Source organism: Mirounga angustirostris, unplaced genomic scaffold, assembly GCF_029215605.1.
Source record: "Mirounga angustirostris isolate CCGP_5_RB_7025 unplaced genomic scaffold, mMirAng1.0.hap1 SCAF_3, whole genome shotgun sequence".
Classification (NCBI taxonomy): domain Eukaryota; kingdom Metazoa; phylum Chordata; class Mammalia; order Carnivora; family Phocidae; genus Mirounga; species Mirounga angustirostris.
Genome location: NW_026991711.1, coordinates 138,017,675 through 138,035,633, shown reverse-complemented (window position 1 = coordinate 138,035,633; position 17,959 = coordinate 138,017,675). Strand labels below are relative to the sequence as shown.

The window sequence follows — 17,959 nt, the reverse complement described above, 5'->3', positions numbered from 1 at the left end:
TTTATGAGCAAATCCCAACTTAGGTAAAGCTTGGAAGAACAATGAAAGTCTACACTCGAAGTACTGAGACTGCTTACAAGATATTTCTTTAGCATACACTGAAATGAAGAGATGCACAGGACACCTTCAAGAAGTAAAATGAAGTGACTCTACTTGACCTGCATGTCGTTGCTCTATTAATGGCAGGATCATAGCTAGAGTCCTTTATTGGTTTATTCTAGCATAGGACCTGCCCTTTATTTATTGTCATTTTATGTTTATATTAGCAAGTCTAACTCAAGCTGGTTGCTCTTGGTTAATCAAGCAAGTGAATAGTGGTGCTTTAGTTATATAGACCATACTTTCTTCAGCTCATTTCTGTTTTTCATCAAAATATGAAATATAAGTACTACTAAACTTACTAAATATTCTCTTTAAAATATAGTATATCAAGTGTGAAATTATAGAAATAAAACTTTTAGTTTCAATTAAGTACTTTTCTCACTAATTCAGTTTAATCTGGTTAACTTTTATTGAGTACCTTCCATGCAAAACAATAAATAGGCCTTTTTGTTATAGGGGCTTATAAAAGTGTGATACGTAGTTTGTCTCTGCCCTCAGGAATATCTACTAAGTATTATAGTTCAAAGCTGAATATAATAACTGATATATTAAAAACAATGTTTTAAAAACTGTAGATGCTAATGTAGGACAGAATAATAATTTGGGATAACAAAGTAAGACTTCATGAAAGAAGTGACATTTGAGCTGAACTATGAAGAATGTTGAGGATTTAGATCTGTGGTTCTATCTGAAGACCATTATTGCCCCCACACCCCCCCATGCCCTTGCCAGGGGACCTGTGGCAGTGTTCGGACATATTTTTGATTGTCACAACTCAGAGGTTGGATGCTACCAACATCTAGGGAGTGGAGACTAGGGATGCTGCAAAACAACCTACATTCAGAGAAAACAAACAAAACAAAACAACCTACGATATGCAGGACAGCCCCACACAGCAAAGAATGATCTGGTCCAAAATGTCAGTAGCATCACTGTTGAGAAACCCTGATTTCCATATAGTAAAAGCTTATTAAAGATCACAGGGGGAAAGTAGAGAGGGTGTTCAGGGAAGCAGCCGATAGTTGAGTTAGGCTGATAAAGAGATAGTGGAAGTTGAAAAGTAGGTTTGCAACAGATTATACTGCTTATTCTTTTTTTTTAATTAAGTAGGCTCCATGCCCAACGTGAGGCTTGAACTCAAGACCCTGAAATCAAGAGTTGCACGTTCTACCAACTGAACCAGTCGAGCACTCCCTGTTTATTCTTTATCTTAAAAAAGAGTTACTTTATTCTTTTTGTAATTTAATATTTGAAGCTATACAGATATCCTGTTCTTCCTTGAACTGTTGTTCACTAATTTAGCATTCACTGTTGGATATTGCCTGCATCAATTATTACTGTTGTATTCTAATCTATTCCTCTCATTCCTTCTACATTTTAAAATTTGAATTCCTGTGGAAAAAAGAATTTTCCCTTTCCCTCCTTTAGTTATTTATTTAATTATTTATTTCTATCAGTATGGACTCAGGTATTTATTTAATGGGTTATAATCCAATACTATTGTTACTTCTTTTGGTGCTCAGATTGTTTCAGTTTTGGCCTTTGACTGCTCTACCAGCTTGGCACCTATGTCCAGCCCCTGGTAACCACTATTTTACTTTCTCTTTGAATTTGCCTGTTATAGGTGCTTCCTATAAGTAGAATAAAAATATTTGTCTCTTTGCGTCTGACTTATTTCACTTAGCACAATGTGTTCAAGATTCATCCATATTGTAGCATGTGTCAGAACTTCTTTCTTTTTATGGCTGATTAATATTCCATGGTATGTATATACCATATTTTGTTTATCCATCCATCCATGGATAGACACTTGAGTTGCTTCTGCCTTTTGGCTATTGTGAGTAATGCTTCTGTAAACATTGGCATGCAAATATCTATCTGTTCAAGTCCCTGCTTTCAGTTCCTTTAGGTATATACTTAGGAATAGATTTGCTGGATCATATAGTAATTCTGTATCTAGCTTTTAAAGGACCACCAAACTCTTCCATAGTAGCTGCACCATTTTACATTCCTACCAATAATGCACCAGGGTTCCATTTTCTCCATGTCCTTGCCAGTGTTTATTATTTTCCTTTTTTTTTTTTTCGTAATAGCCATCCTAATTAGTATGCAGTGGTATCTCATGGTTTTAATTTATATTTCTCTATGGTTTATATTTCTCTGATAACTAATGATACTGAGCTTTTCATATGCTTGATTTTAACTTTTAAAATGGTGTTAATTTAAGATATAATTTGTTAAAAGTGTATGTTGGCTTTAAGTATATATATTTACAGAGTTTGGGAGCCATCACCGTAATCTAATATCAGAACGTTTTCATCATCTGAAAAAGAAATATTGTACCCGTTAGCAGTTACTTCCCATTCCCACCCCCTGTCCCTCTACCTGTCAACACTAAGTAACCACTGATTTACTTTCTGTCTCTGTAGATTTGCCTGTTCTGAACTTGGCATATAAATGGGATCATACATATAAATGGTCTTTTGTGACTGGCTTCTTTCACTTAGTATAATGTTTTTGAAGTTCATCTATTTTGTAGCATGTATCAGTAGTTCATTCCTTTTTATTGCAAAATACTATTCCATTGTATGGATATAGATCTGTCATCCTTTTGCTCTTTTCCTTTTTTTTTTGGCTCTCCTTTTTTTTTTTACGGTTCTTTATAAATTCCAATGGAAATAAGAGAAGAATTATAATTATGTAATATACCCTTTGTGATTGCCTTTTTCAAGTATAAGAGGAGATTCTATTCACTCTTTAGCTTTCATCTTTATAATCAGGACTTACTTGGATCTTATGAATTAAAACTTTAACTCAACCAGGCATTCAATTTATTGCAGAGCTTTTTAAAAAAAAAATCATTGCATATCTCTCTAAACAGAACCCAAACTGGGAATTTTCAGTGTTAGAACTAGAAAGAAAATGATTTTTGAGGTGCAGCAGACATTGATTCCATCATAGTAATTAACCTGTTGTAGAATATCTTTAAACTGTTCTCTCCTCTTTGGCTTCATCAAAGAATTTGATTCTCCTATTGACTTTGACTCTTATTACAAGCATTAATTGGATTTGACTTTCTAAAGAAATTCTAGAGAGACTCATTTTTCCAAAACTGTTTGATCCCTCACAATTAAGAAAAAAATGTTGGCACTATTTAACTTAATTCCAAATTTGTGCTGCCATATAGGATTTCAAAGCTGTCATTATTTCCATAGCATTTCAAAGTTTAAGAAAAGCATGTGAGAGTGACCATGGCATTTTTCCCCTTTTCTGTTGGAAGGGCGAAGATCTCTCAGGTAATGAGAAAGTTTCAAATTAAAACCAGTTACTAAAGAGGCAGTACTATTTGACTTCCCATTCATGTACTTCAGATGTTATCTAATCAGTGAAGTAAAGTTTTGGAACTTTATCTCTCATAAAAATATTTTCTCTTAACTCCCTTAGGGTTGTGAGAGATGGGGAACGGTTATTCTGTAATTTTTTTCCTCCTATGTAAAATTGTTAACTTTCTTGTTTAATTTAGGTTGCTTATGGGAGATGAGCGTGTAAAGAATGGCCTTAATTTCATGTATGAGGCCCCACCAGGAGCTAAAAAAGGTACTTGCTTCATTTCCTTTTTTTTTTAGTCTTTGATGTGTTGACAGCTAAAGATTGAGAACTATTATGACAGACATTTTTAAAAAATTGCTCTTCGGGGCGCCTGGGTGGCTCAGTTGTTAAGCATCTGCCTTCAGCTCAGGTCATGACCCCAGGGCCCTGGGATTGAGCCCCGCATTGGGCTCCCTGCTCGGCGGGAAGCCTGCTTCTCCCTCTCCCACTCCGCCTGCTTGTGTTCCCTCTCTCACTGTCTTTCTCTGTCAAATAAATAAATAAAATCTTTAAAAAAAAAATTGCATTTCATCTTTTGGGGCTCCTGGGTGGCTCAGTTGGTTAAGTGTCCAACTCTTGATTTGGGCTCAGGTCATGATCTCAGGATCATGAGATTGAGCTCTGTGTTGGGCTCTGTGCTCAGCACAGAGTCTGCTTAGGATTCTCTCTCCCTCTCCCTGCTTGTGTTCTCTCTAAATAAATAAATAAATTTATATATAAATCTTTAAATAAATAAATACATACATACATAAAAGTTGCTCTTCATCTTTTAAAATTGCTATTATTCTGTAAAGATAATTTTAAAATACTGAATTCAGTACAATAGAATAAATAGTAAAAATAATTGTCTAATCTAGTAATATTTCATGACTTGACATTTATAATGACTTGACCTTTGAGGAGGAAAAAATGTCAGCATCAGCAGAAGTGCATTTATTCTTTTATAATTTGTGTATACATCTTTAGTCCTTCTTACTGAATATACTTATAGATAGCATAATATTCTATCAATGAAAAATATAAAAGTTTAAAAACTAGGAATTAACATGCTTACTGCATACCGTCTCATTCAATATTATATTTATCCTTTAGTGATTTGAATTTTACCTTGTGAAAGAAGAAAAAAAAAGGTCAAACCAATAATTTCTTAAAAGTTACAATTAAATACCATGACATCATAGTATAGTATATGATAGCAGACTTTAATGTTGAAGTTTTTAACTTGATCTACCTTTTTTTTCCTCCCATATCTTTTATCTGCAATCAAGAAAACAAAGAGGTAAAGTACTATTTTCTGTGTTTGGATTTACTTGGCAATAGATTGTAATTTTATGGAAAAATTGAAAGACTTCTTAATGAATGTTTTTAGAAAGAAGAAACAGAAGGAGAGACCGAATACAAATTTGAATGGCAGAAAGGAGCCCCCCGAGAAAAGTAAGAGCCAGTTTTCTTTTAAGATGAAATCTATATCACGGGGCGCCTGGGTGGCTCAGTCGTTAAGCATCTGCCTTCGGCTCAGGTCATGATCCCGGGGTCCTGGGATCGAGCCCCACATCGGGCTCCCTGCTCAGTGGGAAGCCTGCTTCTCCCACTCTCCCTCCCCTGCTCATGTTCCCTCTCTTGCTGTGTCTCGCTCTGTCAAATAAAGAAATAAAATCTTAAAAAAAAAAAACTTAAAAAGATGAAATATATATCACTAACTTTATCTAATATCCCATCTTATGTTGTCTTTTCGTTCACTAGTGCAGGCAACTAATGTTAAAGGTATTTGTTTTATACATAGACTTGATCATAGACTTTACTTGATCATAGACTTTAATTTTATATAGTTTTCCTTTTTTTTAAATCACAAATCATCAGCGGCACCTGTGTGGCTCAGTTATTGAGCGTCTGCCTTCGGCTCGGGTCATGATACCAGGGTCCTGGGATCGAGCCTTGCATTGGGCTCCCTGCTCGGTGGGAAGCCTGCTTCTCCCTCTCCCACTACCCCTGCTTGTGTTCCCTCTTTCGCTGTGTCTCTCTCTGTCAGATAAATAAATAAAATCTTTAAAAAAAAAAAAATCACAAATCATCAAACTGGACAATTAATAATGAGTGGTGTTTGGAATTACTAAATAGATTTCATAGTTCTGTGTATTTATTGAAGTTGTTACATATTTTATAATATATTTAGAACTATAAAACTATTTTCAGAATAACTGCTGTTTAATTTATTAAATTGTTCTTAATATTGTGTTTGTACGTATTCTCTACTTAATAGATATGCCAAAGATGACATGAACATCAGAGATCAGCCCTTTGGTATTCAGGCAAGTGACCCATATTTTACTCTGTAAGAATAATTTTTATTTAATAAATACTTCTTTATACTGTTGTCCAAAAGGTATGTAAGCTGAAAAGGGCTCTTTGGTTTTGATTTGTATCAGGTAGTAAAAGGACTAGGGGAAAAAACATTAAATATAGTAGACTGATAAAATAGGAATCGGGAATCTCATGTTCATGTGGATTCCCTGTACATATGCCTATTAAATTTGATTTTCTCCTGTTTAAAAAAAAAAAAGATAGGAATCAAAGTTTTGTACTGAGGGTTATAATGATAAGGGTCTCTTCAGTTTTCAGGAAATTGGAGAATTAGCTTAAGGTTAAGAAAAGATTTAAAACTATTTGTTTAGAACTGGGACAAAATATCACCAGAAGGCCAGATTCTTGTTGGAAATAACATTTTTTGGAATCCTGCCTTGCTTATTCATTTACATATTATCTGTGGCTACTTTCCTGCTACATTGGCAGAGTTGGAACAGAGACCTCTGGCCCATAAAGTTTAAAATATTTACTCTCTGGTTCTTTACAGAAAAAGTTTGCCAACCCCTGATTAGGAAACCGAAACTTCAAAGGTTAACTTTTAAAAATTAGAGAATTTAAGATTCAGCCATAACGTAATTCCTTTTTGGTATTTTACCATTTCTTTTTGGATGACATTGTTTTATTGCCACCAAGTAACAGTCAAAAAGAAATAGGATTCATAGCTTTTAGGCAGAATTTATAAAAGATATTAGTATTTATATTAAATTACCAAATATAGTCATGGAGTCTTTCACTGGAAATCTTTTAAAAATGACAGTAATTTAACTTAAACTCTACCAAGGAGTAGGGATTTGAATATTTCTTAGATTCTTACTACCTTAATAACTAAAATAACGTCCTCTATTTCTCAGGTTCGAAACGTGAGGTGCATTAAATGTCACAAATGGGGTCATGTCAACACAGATCGAGAATGTCCTCTGTTTGGTCTTTCTGGAATCAATGCAAGTTCAGTTCCCACTGATGGCTCAGGTAGGCACTAGACATGAATTATGTTTGTTTTAGAATTTGTATCAAGGATAAACATAACAAGGAAAGATAACATTTTTCTTTAATCTCTCTGGGTATTGTTTTCCTTTGGTTTGGTTTTTTTGGACTAAGTCATGTACCCAAAATATGATCAATGGGAAACTCTGGTAATATATTTTGAATTTGAAATGCTGCGTATTAGAATTAAATTTAATTTTTCTAGCCCAGAGCCTATAAACTTGATTTTAAAGGTAAAAAATATATTAAGCATAGTTCATCAGGTTAGTAACCTAAAAATAGAAGGAGGAAATGGTTATTTCTCATGTCCTCCAAAATTGTAAATGTAGGCTGACTAGGAGACTCAGCAATTGTGTCATTTTAGTCCAGAGATAAAATCAAAACTGAGATTTAAAAGATGTTAAATATGTTAAAATTTTTTACTTGAAAGTTATACCTTCCTGCTTATTATTGATGACTTAAAAAAACTGGTCTAATTTGGTTTGGATCATTTGCGTTCTCAGATTTTTTTTTTTTTTTAATTATCTGTTTATTTGAGAGAGAGTGAGAAAGAGAGCACACAAGCAGGGAGAAGGGCAGAGAGAGTGAAGCAGACTCCCTGCTGAACAGGGAGCCCGATGTGGGGCTCAATTCCAGTACCCCGAGATCATGACCCAAGCCAAAGGTAGACACCCAACCGACTGAGCCACCCAGGTGCCCCTGAGTTCTCAGATATTAAAGCTGAGTTTTAGATTTATCAGTGCCTTATTAGTATATTATTGAGACAGCCACACCAATCCAACTATAAGTGATAATAAATTATAAATAAAAATAACCTGATTAACTCTGTAATCTTAAACAAGTTACTTCACTTTTATGAGCTTCAACTCATCTTAAAATAAGGGTGATAGTATAACTCAAGAGATTTTTCAGCATTATTTAAGAAGCTATAGAACCTTTTTTTTTTTTTTTAAAGATTTTATTTTTCAACAGAGAGAGACACCGCGAGAGAGGGAACACAAGCAGGGGGAGTGGGAGCGGGAGAAGCAGGCTTCCTGCCAAGCAGGGAGCCCGATGTGGGGCTCGATCCCAGGACCCTGGGATCATGACCTGAGCCGAAGGTAGACGCTTAGCGACTGAGCCGCCCAGGTGCCCCGCTATAGAACCTTTTTTAAAAAGAAATCTTACATGAAACCCCAGTACATAGAACATGTATTAAGGCAGAGCTGCTGTACTGAAGCAAGTGCTCTGGGCGTGAAGGCCCGTCCCCTCAGTTCACCAGCCTTCTCATGCACCTTTTTGGACTCCCTGTGGCTTTCACTACCACCTTTGAGCCCAAGGTTCACTGTCAGTCAGCATATGACCTTCAGCCTCTATTCTCTCACAAGAGATCCTGCTTCCTTCCAGCAAGCCAGAGGCAGGCTTTAGGATTCAGGATGCCAGTTCCCATATTAAGAGTTTAGGAATTTGATCCATTGTCAAGTTTGACAGTGGTTTTTTTGTTTTGTTTTTGTGGGTTTTTTTTTTTTTTTAAGTAGGCTCCATGCGCAGTGTGGATCCCAACGCATGGCTTGAATTCTTGACCCTGAGATCAAGATCTGAGCTGAGGCCAAGAGTTGGAGGCTCAACTGACTGAGCCACCAAGGAGCCCCTTGACACTGTTTCTTTTATGGTGTTATGGATGTTAGAATGAGTAGAGAAGTACAGAGACAGAATATTAACAGTTGATTTTTTTTTTTCCTTACTGCTCTAAAGAAGGTTTAGAAATCATATTTTACAGAGAGGGAAACTATTTGCTCAGTGATGAGAGAATGTTGGTCTGTACCTGGCAATCTCTGACAAAAGAATGTCCCACTAATTCCACAGTGCAGATACTCTTAAAACCCACATACTGATGTTCCCTCCTCCCCTGCCCCCACTCAACTGATGAAAGAAGAGAGAGTGGTCCCAAAAGAAATAAAGCCCCAAAGAACATGGGTGTAGACTAGGTCATATAAAGAACCCGTTGACCCAAATATTTCTTTTTTTTTTTAAAGATTTTATTTATTTATTTGATAGAGACAGATAGTGACAAAGATAGTGAGAGAGAGCACAAGCAGGGGGATAGGCAAAGGGAGAGGGAGAGGCAAAGGGAGAGGGAGAAGCAGGCTCCCTGTGGAGCAGGGAGCCCGACGTCGGGCTCGATCCCAGGACCCCGGGATCATGACACGAGCCAAAGGCAGACGCTTAACCAACTGAGCCACCCACGTGCCCCAACCCAAATATTTCTGACCACTAATCTTAGTAGTCATAGGAATCTGATGTTGTATCTGAAAGGGGGTTGCATCTTTCTCATTTTTCCTTCACTCAGCCTTGTGGTGCCCTTACAACTCTATGACTCCTGTATTGGCTAGGGGCAGGCAGTGGTAATGGCTGTCTTTGTTCCCCAGCTTCATCTTACTTTGATCCTGCTTCTGAGAGAATGAGTAGGATAGACTCCAGACTTAGCCTTTTATTTAGTAATCAATAGACCTGCTTTGTCTTGATTCTATATTAGAAAGTCTATAACAACAACCAAAAGAACTTGTGCTATTAACCTATTTTTAAGAGTATTGGAGGGGCGCCTGGTGGCTCAGTAGGTTAAGTTTCTGCCTTCGGCTCAGGTCATGATCCCAGGGTCCTGGGATCGAGCCCCGCATCGGGCTCCCTGCTCTGAGGGAAGCCTGCCTCTCCCTCGCCCTCTGCCTCTACTTGTGTTCCCTCTCTCCCTGTGTCTCTCTCTGTCAAATAAATAAATAAAATATTAAAAAAAAAAAAAGTATTGGAAATGGTGAGGGGTGCCTGGGTGGCTCAATTGGTTAAGTGTCTGCCTTTGGCTCAGGTCATGATCCTGGGGTCCTGGGATGGAGCCCCACATCAGGCTCTCCCTGCTCAGCAGGGAGCCTGCTTCTCCTCTCCCTCTGCCCCAACCCCCTGCTCGCGCTCTCTCTTTCTGTCTCTCAAATAAATAAAATCTTGGTGAATTCAGATACAACAAAGCTGGTTTATTAGCTCTCCTCCACCACCCATTTACATTCACTCATTCATTTTATACAGAGTTTTTGGAGTCCACTTATGGTGGGGTTAGACTGTAATACTGTTCTTCAGTCGGGGCGCCTGGGTGGCTCAGTCGGTTAAGCGACTGCCTTCGGCTCAGGTCATGATCCTGGAGTCCCGGGATCGAGTCCCGCATCGGGCTCCCTGCTCGGCAGGGGGTCTGCTTCTCCTTCTGACCCTCCCCCCTCTCATGTGCTCTCTCTCATTCTCTCTCTCTCAAATAAATAAATAAAATCTTTAAAAAAAAAAAAATACTGTTCTTCAGTCATATAAACTTTTTCAAAATAAAGTGAACCAAATAGAAAAATACTGTATTTTTTAGCTTCTAATAAGTCTTAACATATTTGTAACCAAGCTTGAGATGTCTACAAATTAGTGACTATTTCTCTGTATCTAAATGAATTGAGCAGTGGGGTGGTAGAGGGTAAAAAAAAGTATTAATTTTATGGAAATACTATAGTTGATATCACTAATATATAAAATGTTCTTTCAATAATATATAAAATGTTTTTTCAAGTCAACATGAAAAAGATGAACATACAAACGCAAAAGAGCAAAAGATACAAATATACGTAGCTTAGAAAAGGAGGACTCCAAATGGCCATTAAACCTATGAGGACATTTTCAAGAGCATTAATAACCAAAGAAATAGGGGCACCTGGGTGGCTCAGTCAGTTAAGCATCTGCCTTCAGCTTAGGTCACGAACTCAGGGTCCTGGGTTCAAGCCCCATGTCAGGCTCCCTACTTCTCCCTCTCCCTCTGCTGCTCCCCCTGCTTGTGCGCACTCTCTCTGTCAAATAAATAAAATCTAAAAAAAAAAACCAAAGAAATGAAAACTAAAATAATATTTTATCTTTTTGCCTACCAAATTTGGCAGATTTAAAAGAAGTATACATCCAGTGTTGAAGCAAGTGTGGTAAAATTAATATTTTAATCCACTGTTGATAAATTGGAATAGCCTTTTTAAAGAGTCATTTGGTGGTATGTATCAAAAGCCTTAAAAACATTCATATTCTTTTACCTAAAAATTCAGCTTCCAGGAATTTATAAGAAAGTGATAAGGGGAAGCTCCTGAGTGGCTCAGTTCATTAAGCATCCGATTTGTGATTTCAGCTCAGGTCGTGATCTCAGGATTGTGAGGTTTACCCCTGCGTGTGCTGGGCTCTGCGCTCAGTAGGGAGTCTGCTCTCTCTCTCTCTCCCCACCCCCTGCACCTCCCCCCACCCCCTGCTTGCATGTGCGTGCTCTCTCTTTAAAAAAATTTTTTTGTTTTTTTGTTAAAGATAGATATTGGTTCCCAAGCTCCTATTGAATCAGTCCTGAAAGGAGTCTGAGACTCTCACCCCTAGAGGATGATCATGATCTGAAAATTTAGGAAAACAGGTTTAGGCAAAAATGATGCCATAGAATATCCTGTGTAGTGTGGTGTGTTGTTTTTGGAAGTGGGATAGTACAGTGGAGAAGAAAAGATGGTAATGTGATGAAAATCCTTTTTTTGATTTTAAGGGAAATGTTCATTTCAGCATCATTTCTAATTTTTCACTCTTATAAACTAAATACCTAGCACTAGGGGAATGGCAGAATAAACTGTTGCTATATTTAGTGAACTAAGGAATACTAATTGAATCTACATTATGATTTTGATAATATAAAACTACATGCGTATACATTAGGACTGGAAGGAAACATGGAAGAATGAAATAGTTTAATAATTTGGTGAAATTACAAGTGACTTTCTTTTACTTTTATATTAAAATGTGTGATTAAAATTGGGAGAGAAACTTAAAATTTAGGCTTAATAGACATTGAATATTTCATGATATCCTTCAGAAGGCTAATGTTTTCCTTTGTGCTCCTATATTAAATTTATTTTCAGAATAGTGGGAACAGCTAAATAAAACAAAGAGTTGCTGGTGTTTTGTAAATTGTATATTCATGATGAGAAATAACTAGCAGTCTAATTCTTTGCCTCACTATAGAAAAAGGCATTAGGAAAATTTCCATTTCCATTTTCTCCTTTAAAACTGACAAATGTGTGAACAAATACTGGTAAATACCCAGGATATTTTTTAATTTCTTAAATCCTTTATCTTATTCATCTGAGAATATCTCAAAGCACTGAACTCTATAATAAAATTATGGTAAAAATAGATCAGTAACTTTCACCATCTGTGATACCACAGGAGATGATGAAAGTTACTGATCTATTTCTGATGCACTGTCAAGATTGAGAACCATCAGCTTCAGCTGTATGTAAGAACAATTGATATGATATGAAGATTTAATGATATGGATGTTGTCAAAAACATTTGGTCAAATAAAAAAAACAGATTATAAAACAAAGTAGCTACATGGATTCCATTTGTGTTTCTCTTGCTATCTGTAGGTAGACATATAGACAGCTACTTGTAGAAAAATGGCAGGAAATAGACCAATATATTAACATTGGTTGTACATTTGTAATTTTTAAGTGAATATTATTTTAGAAGAATTAAAATTTTTTACATAGAAGTAAATTATTTAAAATTTTATTGCTTAATTAATATGTTTGAAGTTTGACCTGAATTTAGCAGTGCCACTTAACTAACACTAAGAGAAACTCTTAAAGGTTTCTCAAAAACAAAATAAAAAACTCTACTATATCAAATAGGAAAGCAAATAATAATGATGTTTTATTCTGAATTTGAATGCAATGAAAAATAAACTGGCCAATTTCCTAATCCACTTGCTGATTCAAGCTAAAAAATCTTTTCATTTTAAAAAATCACCTATTGAATAATGTCTCACCGGTGAATAGAGATTATTTTTGCAATAATGCAATTTCAGTGGATGTGGTTATCATGGGATAATCACACCCCTGGGGTACAGCCTTGTGCCTGTAATCTCCCAGGAGTGTAATTATTTCATGATAACCGCACCCCCTGGTGTTGCATTATTTCTATTATGAAATTCTTAGTTTAGTATATAAAGTAACTTACTTTGATCACTGGAAACTGCAAGGTGCTGTTAGAATGTTCCAGCTGTGAGGTTTACAGAGACCAGCTATAAGATTTACTTCTCCTTTACAGAGTTAAATTAGGCAATCAAAATGCTTCTTTTGGCTAAGCTGGTTTAGAATATCTTTTCTACCGATAAGATCATCTTAACTTTGTAAGTTTCCATGCACTCTAAATACATCAGAATTACATGTAAAACTCTCAAGCTTCAGTGGTGACTGAATTTTTATAAAATATTTTTATATTACAGTATAATTAAATGGCCTGCCCACCTGCCTCTTACCCATACTCTTTGGCCCTTATTCTTTTTTTTTTTTTTTTAAGATTTTATTTATTTATTTGAGACCGAGAGAATGAGAGACAGAGAGCATGAGAGGGAGGAGGGTCAGAGGGAGAAGCAGACTCCCTGCCGAGCAGGGAGCCCGATGCGGGACTCGATCCCGGGACTCCAGGATCATGACCTGAGCCGAAGGCAGTCGCTTAACCAACTGAGCCACCCAGGCGCCCGGCCCTTATTCTTACCATTGACTCTTACCATCTGTCCCGTATTTTTTTTTAGTGTATACTGAAATTAAACATTATTTTAAATCCACAGTGGGGGTTTTCAAGGTAAGAGGGGTATTTTTGTTTTTGTTTTTTTGCCTTCTTAATAGATTTAATAGTTATATATATCTGTGTGCCTCCTACTTAATTCTTTTGTTTTTTGTTTGTGCTTTTTCTTAATAGACTACTTTTTTATTTTTATTTATTTATTTTATTTTTTAAATTTATTTGAGACAGAGAGAACGAGAGAGAGAGCACATGAGAGGGGGGAGGGTCAGAGGGAGAAGCAGGCTCCCTGCCGAGCAGGGAGCCCAATGCGGGACTCAATCCAGGGACTCCAGGATCATGACCTGAGCCGACGGCCGTCGCTTAACCGACTGAGCCACCCAGGTGCCCCTAGACTACTTTTTTAAAGAAGTTTTAGGTTCAGAGCAAAATTGAGAGGAAACTACAGAGATTTCCCATAGCACCCTGCTCCCACAAATGTATAGCTTCTCCTATTATCACCATCCTCTACAAGAGTGGTACATGTGTTACAATTTTTTTAATATTTTAGTTTTAAGTGATCTTTATACCCAACATGGGGCTCGAACTTAGAATCCTGTGATCAAGAGTTGGCGTGCTGCACCGCACTGAGTCAGCCAGGCGCCCCACATTTGTTATAATTGATCAACCTATACTGACACATCATTATCTCCCAAAATCCATAGTTTGCATTAGGACTCACTCAGCATTGTATGTTCTGTCGGTTTGAACAAAGGTATGATGTCATGTTTCCAACATTATGGTATCATACAGAGTAGTTTCACTGTCCTAGAAATTGTGCTCTGCCTGTTCATCCCTCCTTTCCCTCGAGCCTCTGACAACCACTAACTTTTTACTGTCTCCATAGTTTTAAACTTTTCCTGAAGATCATGTAGTTGGAATCTTAATAGTATGTAGCCTTTTCAGATTGGCTTCTTTCACTTAGTAATATGCACTGAAGTTTCCTCCTCATGACTTCATAGCTCATTTCTTTTTAGTGCTAAATAATATTCCAATATCTGGATGTGCTGCAGTTTATCGATCTAATGGACATCTTGGTTGCTTCCAAGTTTTGGCAGTTATGAATAAAGCTCTATAAACATCCATGTGCAGGTTTTTATGTGGTCATAAGTTTTCACCTCTTTTGGGTAAACACCAAGGAGCATGATTGCTGGATACTGTGGTAAGAGTTTGTTTAGTTTTATAGGAAACTGCCAAACTGTCTTCTGAAGTAGCCATACCATTTTTACATTCCCATCAGCAGTGAATGAAAGTTCCTGTTATCCACATCCCCGCCAGCATTTAACAGTGTCAATGTTAGGAATTTTGGCCATTATAATAGGTGTGCAGTAGTATATTGTTGTTTTATTTTGCATTTCCCTGATGACATATGATGCATCACATCTTTTCATATGCTTATTTGCCCTCTGTGTATCTTCTTGGTGAGGTGTCTGTTAAGGCCTTTGGCCCATTTTTTTAAAATTGGGTTTGTTTTTAGTGCTGAGTTTTAAGAATTCTTTGTATATTTTAGATGATATTCCTTTACCAGATGTGTCTCCTACAAATATTTTTTCCCAGTCTGTTGCCTGTCTTTTCATTTTCTTGACCAGGTGTTTTTTTAGCAGCTTTATTGAGTTGAAATTTACATACCATACAGTTCATGCCTTAAAGTGTACATTTCAGTGGTTTGAATTTGTATATTTACAAGAGCTATACATCCATCATCACCATAATTAATTGTAGAATATTTTCATTACCCCAAAGGGAAACCCCTCAGCCCTTCACCTTCCAGCTCCTAGTCTCCCCAAGCCCTGGGCAGCCACTAATCTACTTTCTACTTATTTTGTAGATTGCCTATTCTAGACATTTCATATAAATGAAATCATACAATATGTAGTAAAGAAGGTAGATTTAGTATCATTTTCTTTGCCTTTAAATTTCACACTTACACAATTATAATTGCCTTTTTTCCACCCACCATTCCAAACACTTAACATCCAGTGTCCTCTTCCCATGGAGTCTACGCATGTCACCCTCCTTGCACATCAATTATGCACAGAGTATTGTTAACTAGGGAAGGTCACCTAAGCCAGAGTTTTTATTAGGGTTTATTTACATAGTCTTGATTGATTAACTTATTGGCCATATAGCTGAACTCCCCTCTAGTTCCTCTCCCTTCTCCAGAGATCAGGCTAATGTCATGTGGCTCAAAGCTCCAACCCTCTAATAACATGGTTGATCTTTCTGGTGTGGCCAACCCTGTCCTGACTCATCTCCTTAGCCTAACCTATCTAGGCACTCACCATGAGTCGCCTCATTAATATAAGCTGTCAGATCCCATCATGAATAACAGACACTCCTGTCACTCAAGAAATTTCAAGGTTCTTTTTTTTTTAAAAACGGAAGTTTTGATTTTTTTTTAATTTTTTAAAGATTTTATTTATTTATTTATTTGACAGCGTGAGAGAGAAAACACAAGCAGGGGGAGTGGGAGAAGGAGAAGCAGGTCTCCTGCTGAACAGGGAGCCTGATGCGGGGCTCAATTCCAGGACCCTGGGATCATGACCTGAGCCAAAGGTAGACACTTGGACGACTGAGCCACCCAGGTGCCCTGAAATTTCAAGGTTCTATAAGTTACCCAGGAAATATCTAACCAAAGAGGTAAAAGATCTGTATCCTGAAAACTATAGAACACTTATGAAAGAAATTGAAGATGATACAAAGAAATGGAAAAACATTCCACGCTCATGGATTAGAACAAATGTGTTAAAATGTCTGTACTACCCAAAGCAGTCTACACATTTAATGCAGTCCCTATCAGAATACCACCAGCATTTTCAAACAAGATACTATGTTAGATCGGTTAAGAATAAGAAAAAATATTTTATATTTTATTTTCAAATGCTCTTTATGTAGATCCAGATTTCTGATCTGTGTCATTTTCCTTCTCTCTGAAGAACATCTTTTAATCTTTCTTGCAAGGCAGGTCTGCTAGTGACAGATTCCTCAATTTTTGTTAGTTTAAGAAACTATTTGTCCTTCACTTTTGAAGGACAGTTGCACTGGTTACAGAATTCAGTGTTGGTAGGTTTATCTTTCAACACTAAATACTTCACTGTCCTGTTGCTTGCATGGTTTTTTAAGAGAAGCATGATGTAATTTTTATCTCTGTTCCTTTCTAGGTAAGGGTTCCCCACCCCCACCCCACCCCACCCCGGCATCTTTCAAGATTTTCTCTTTGTGTTTGATTTTCTGCACTTTGAGTATGTTATAAGGGTAGATTTTTTGGTATTGATCATGCTTGGTGATCTCTCAGCTTCCTGAATCTGTGGTTTGTAGTCTACCATTAGTCTTGGGAACACTCATCCATTTCAGGTATTTCTTCTTTTATCTCACTTTTCTCTCTTATCCTTCTGGTATTCCTGTTGTATATATGTTGTACCTTTTGTAATTGTCCCACAGTTTTTGAACATTCTGGTTTTCTTTTTTTCACTTTCTTTCCCTTTGCTTTCAGTTTGAGAAGTTCCTGTTGACATATCTTAAAGCTCACTGATTATTTCCTCAGGCATGTCCAATCTACTGATGAGCTCATCAGAGGCATTCATTTCTGTTAATGTTTTTTATTTCTAGCATTTCCTTTAGATTATTTCTTAGAGTTTCTATCTCTGTTTTTATTATCCATCTATTTTTACATGTTGTCCATTAGAACCTTTAGCATATTAGTCTTATTTTAAATTCCCAATCGGATAAGTCCAAAATTTCCATCATAGCTAAGTCTGATTCTGATGCTTGCTTTGTCTTTTAGCATACTTGTAATTTTTTGTTGTTGAAAGCTGGACATGATGTGTCTTTAGTGTGAGGTCTTATGTTTATCTGGCTAGGAGCTAGGTTGTATTTACAGTTGGGTGTAGCTGTAGATGTCAGGGCCTGAATTTCCTCTAGTGTCCTTATTTTTGTCTCCCCTGTTATCTTTTGGTGTCCCTACAGGCTGCTTCTTTATAACATATAACAGTCTGAGCCTTGCTTCAGTTGTAGTCTCCTCTTTTTATATAGGAGCCCTATTGATGTGGTGGTAAGATATAGGGGAAGGGGAATCATTCTATAATCCTATGACTAAGTCTCATTCTTTTCTTTTTTAAGGTTTATTTTTATTTATTTATTTAAGTAATTGCTACACCCACCATGGGGCTCAAACTCATGACCCTGAGATCAAGAGTTGCATGCTTCTCCAACTGAACCAGCCATGTGCTCCTAAATCTCACTCTTTTTAGTGAGCCTATGCTCCTGGGCTATAACCTTCACAGGTGCTTCTCAGCTTTTTTTCCCTACTTCTCAGCTTCTTTTTTTTCCCACGTAGGTTAGGCTCTGGTAAAATAGTTTCCCTTGAGAGTGAGCATATGTTCAGGACAACAAAATGCTCTGGGCATATTTTCAAAATGGTTAATTTTCCCTTCCTACTGTTGGAAGGTAAGTATAAGGGGGTTATATTCACAGTGAGAACCTGGTGAGGCTCCTGGAAGTA

At 36.9% G+C, this 17,959-nt stretch overlaps 1 protein-coding gene across 1 annotated transcript in view; it reads left to right on the top strand.

The window, feature by feature from the left end:
• CIR1 (corepressor interacting with RBPJ, CIR1) overlaps positions 1-17,959 on the top strand; it is a 38,125-nt gene that overhangs the window by 5,363 nt on the left and 14,803 nt on the right. Inside the window, exons 3-7 of the mRNA XM_045868591.3 lie at positions 3,626-3,699; positions 4,740-4,750; positions 4,841-4,905; positions 5,732-5,780; positions 6,687-6,804. Of these exons, the coding sequence (XP_045724547.1) occupies positions 3,626-3,699; positions 4,740-4,750; positions 4,841-4,905; positions 5,732-5,780; positions 6,687-6,804 (317 nt within the window). The remainder of the gene's footprint in view (positions 1-3,625; positions 3,700-4,739; positions 4,751-4,840; positions 4,906-5,731; positions 5,781-6,686; positions 6,805-17,959) is intronic.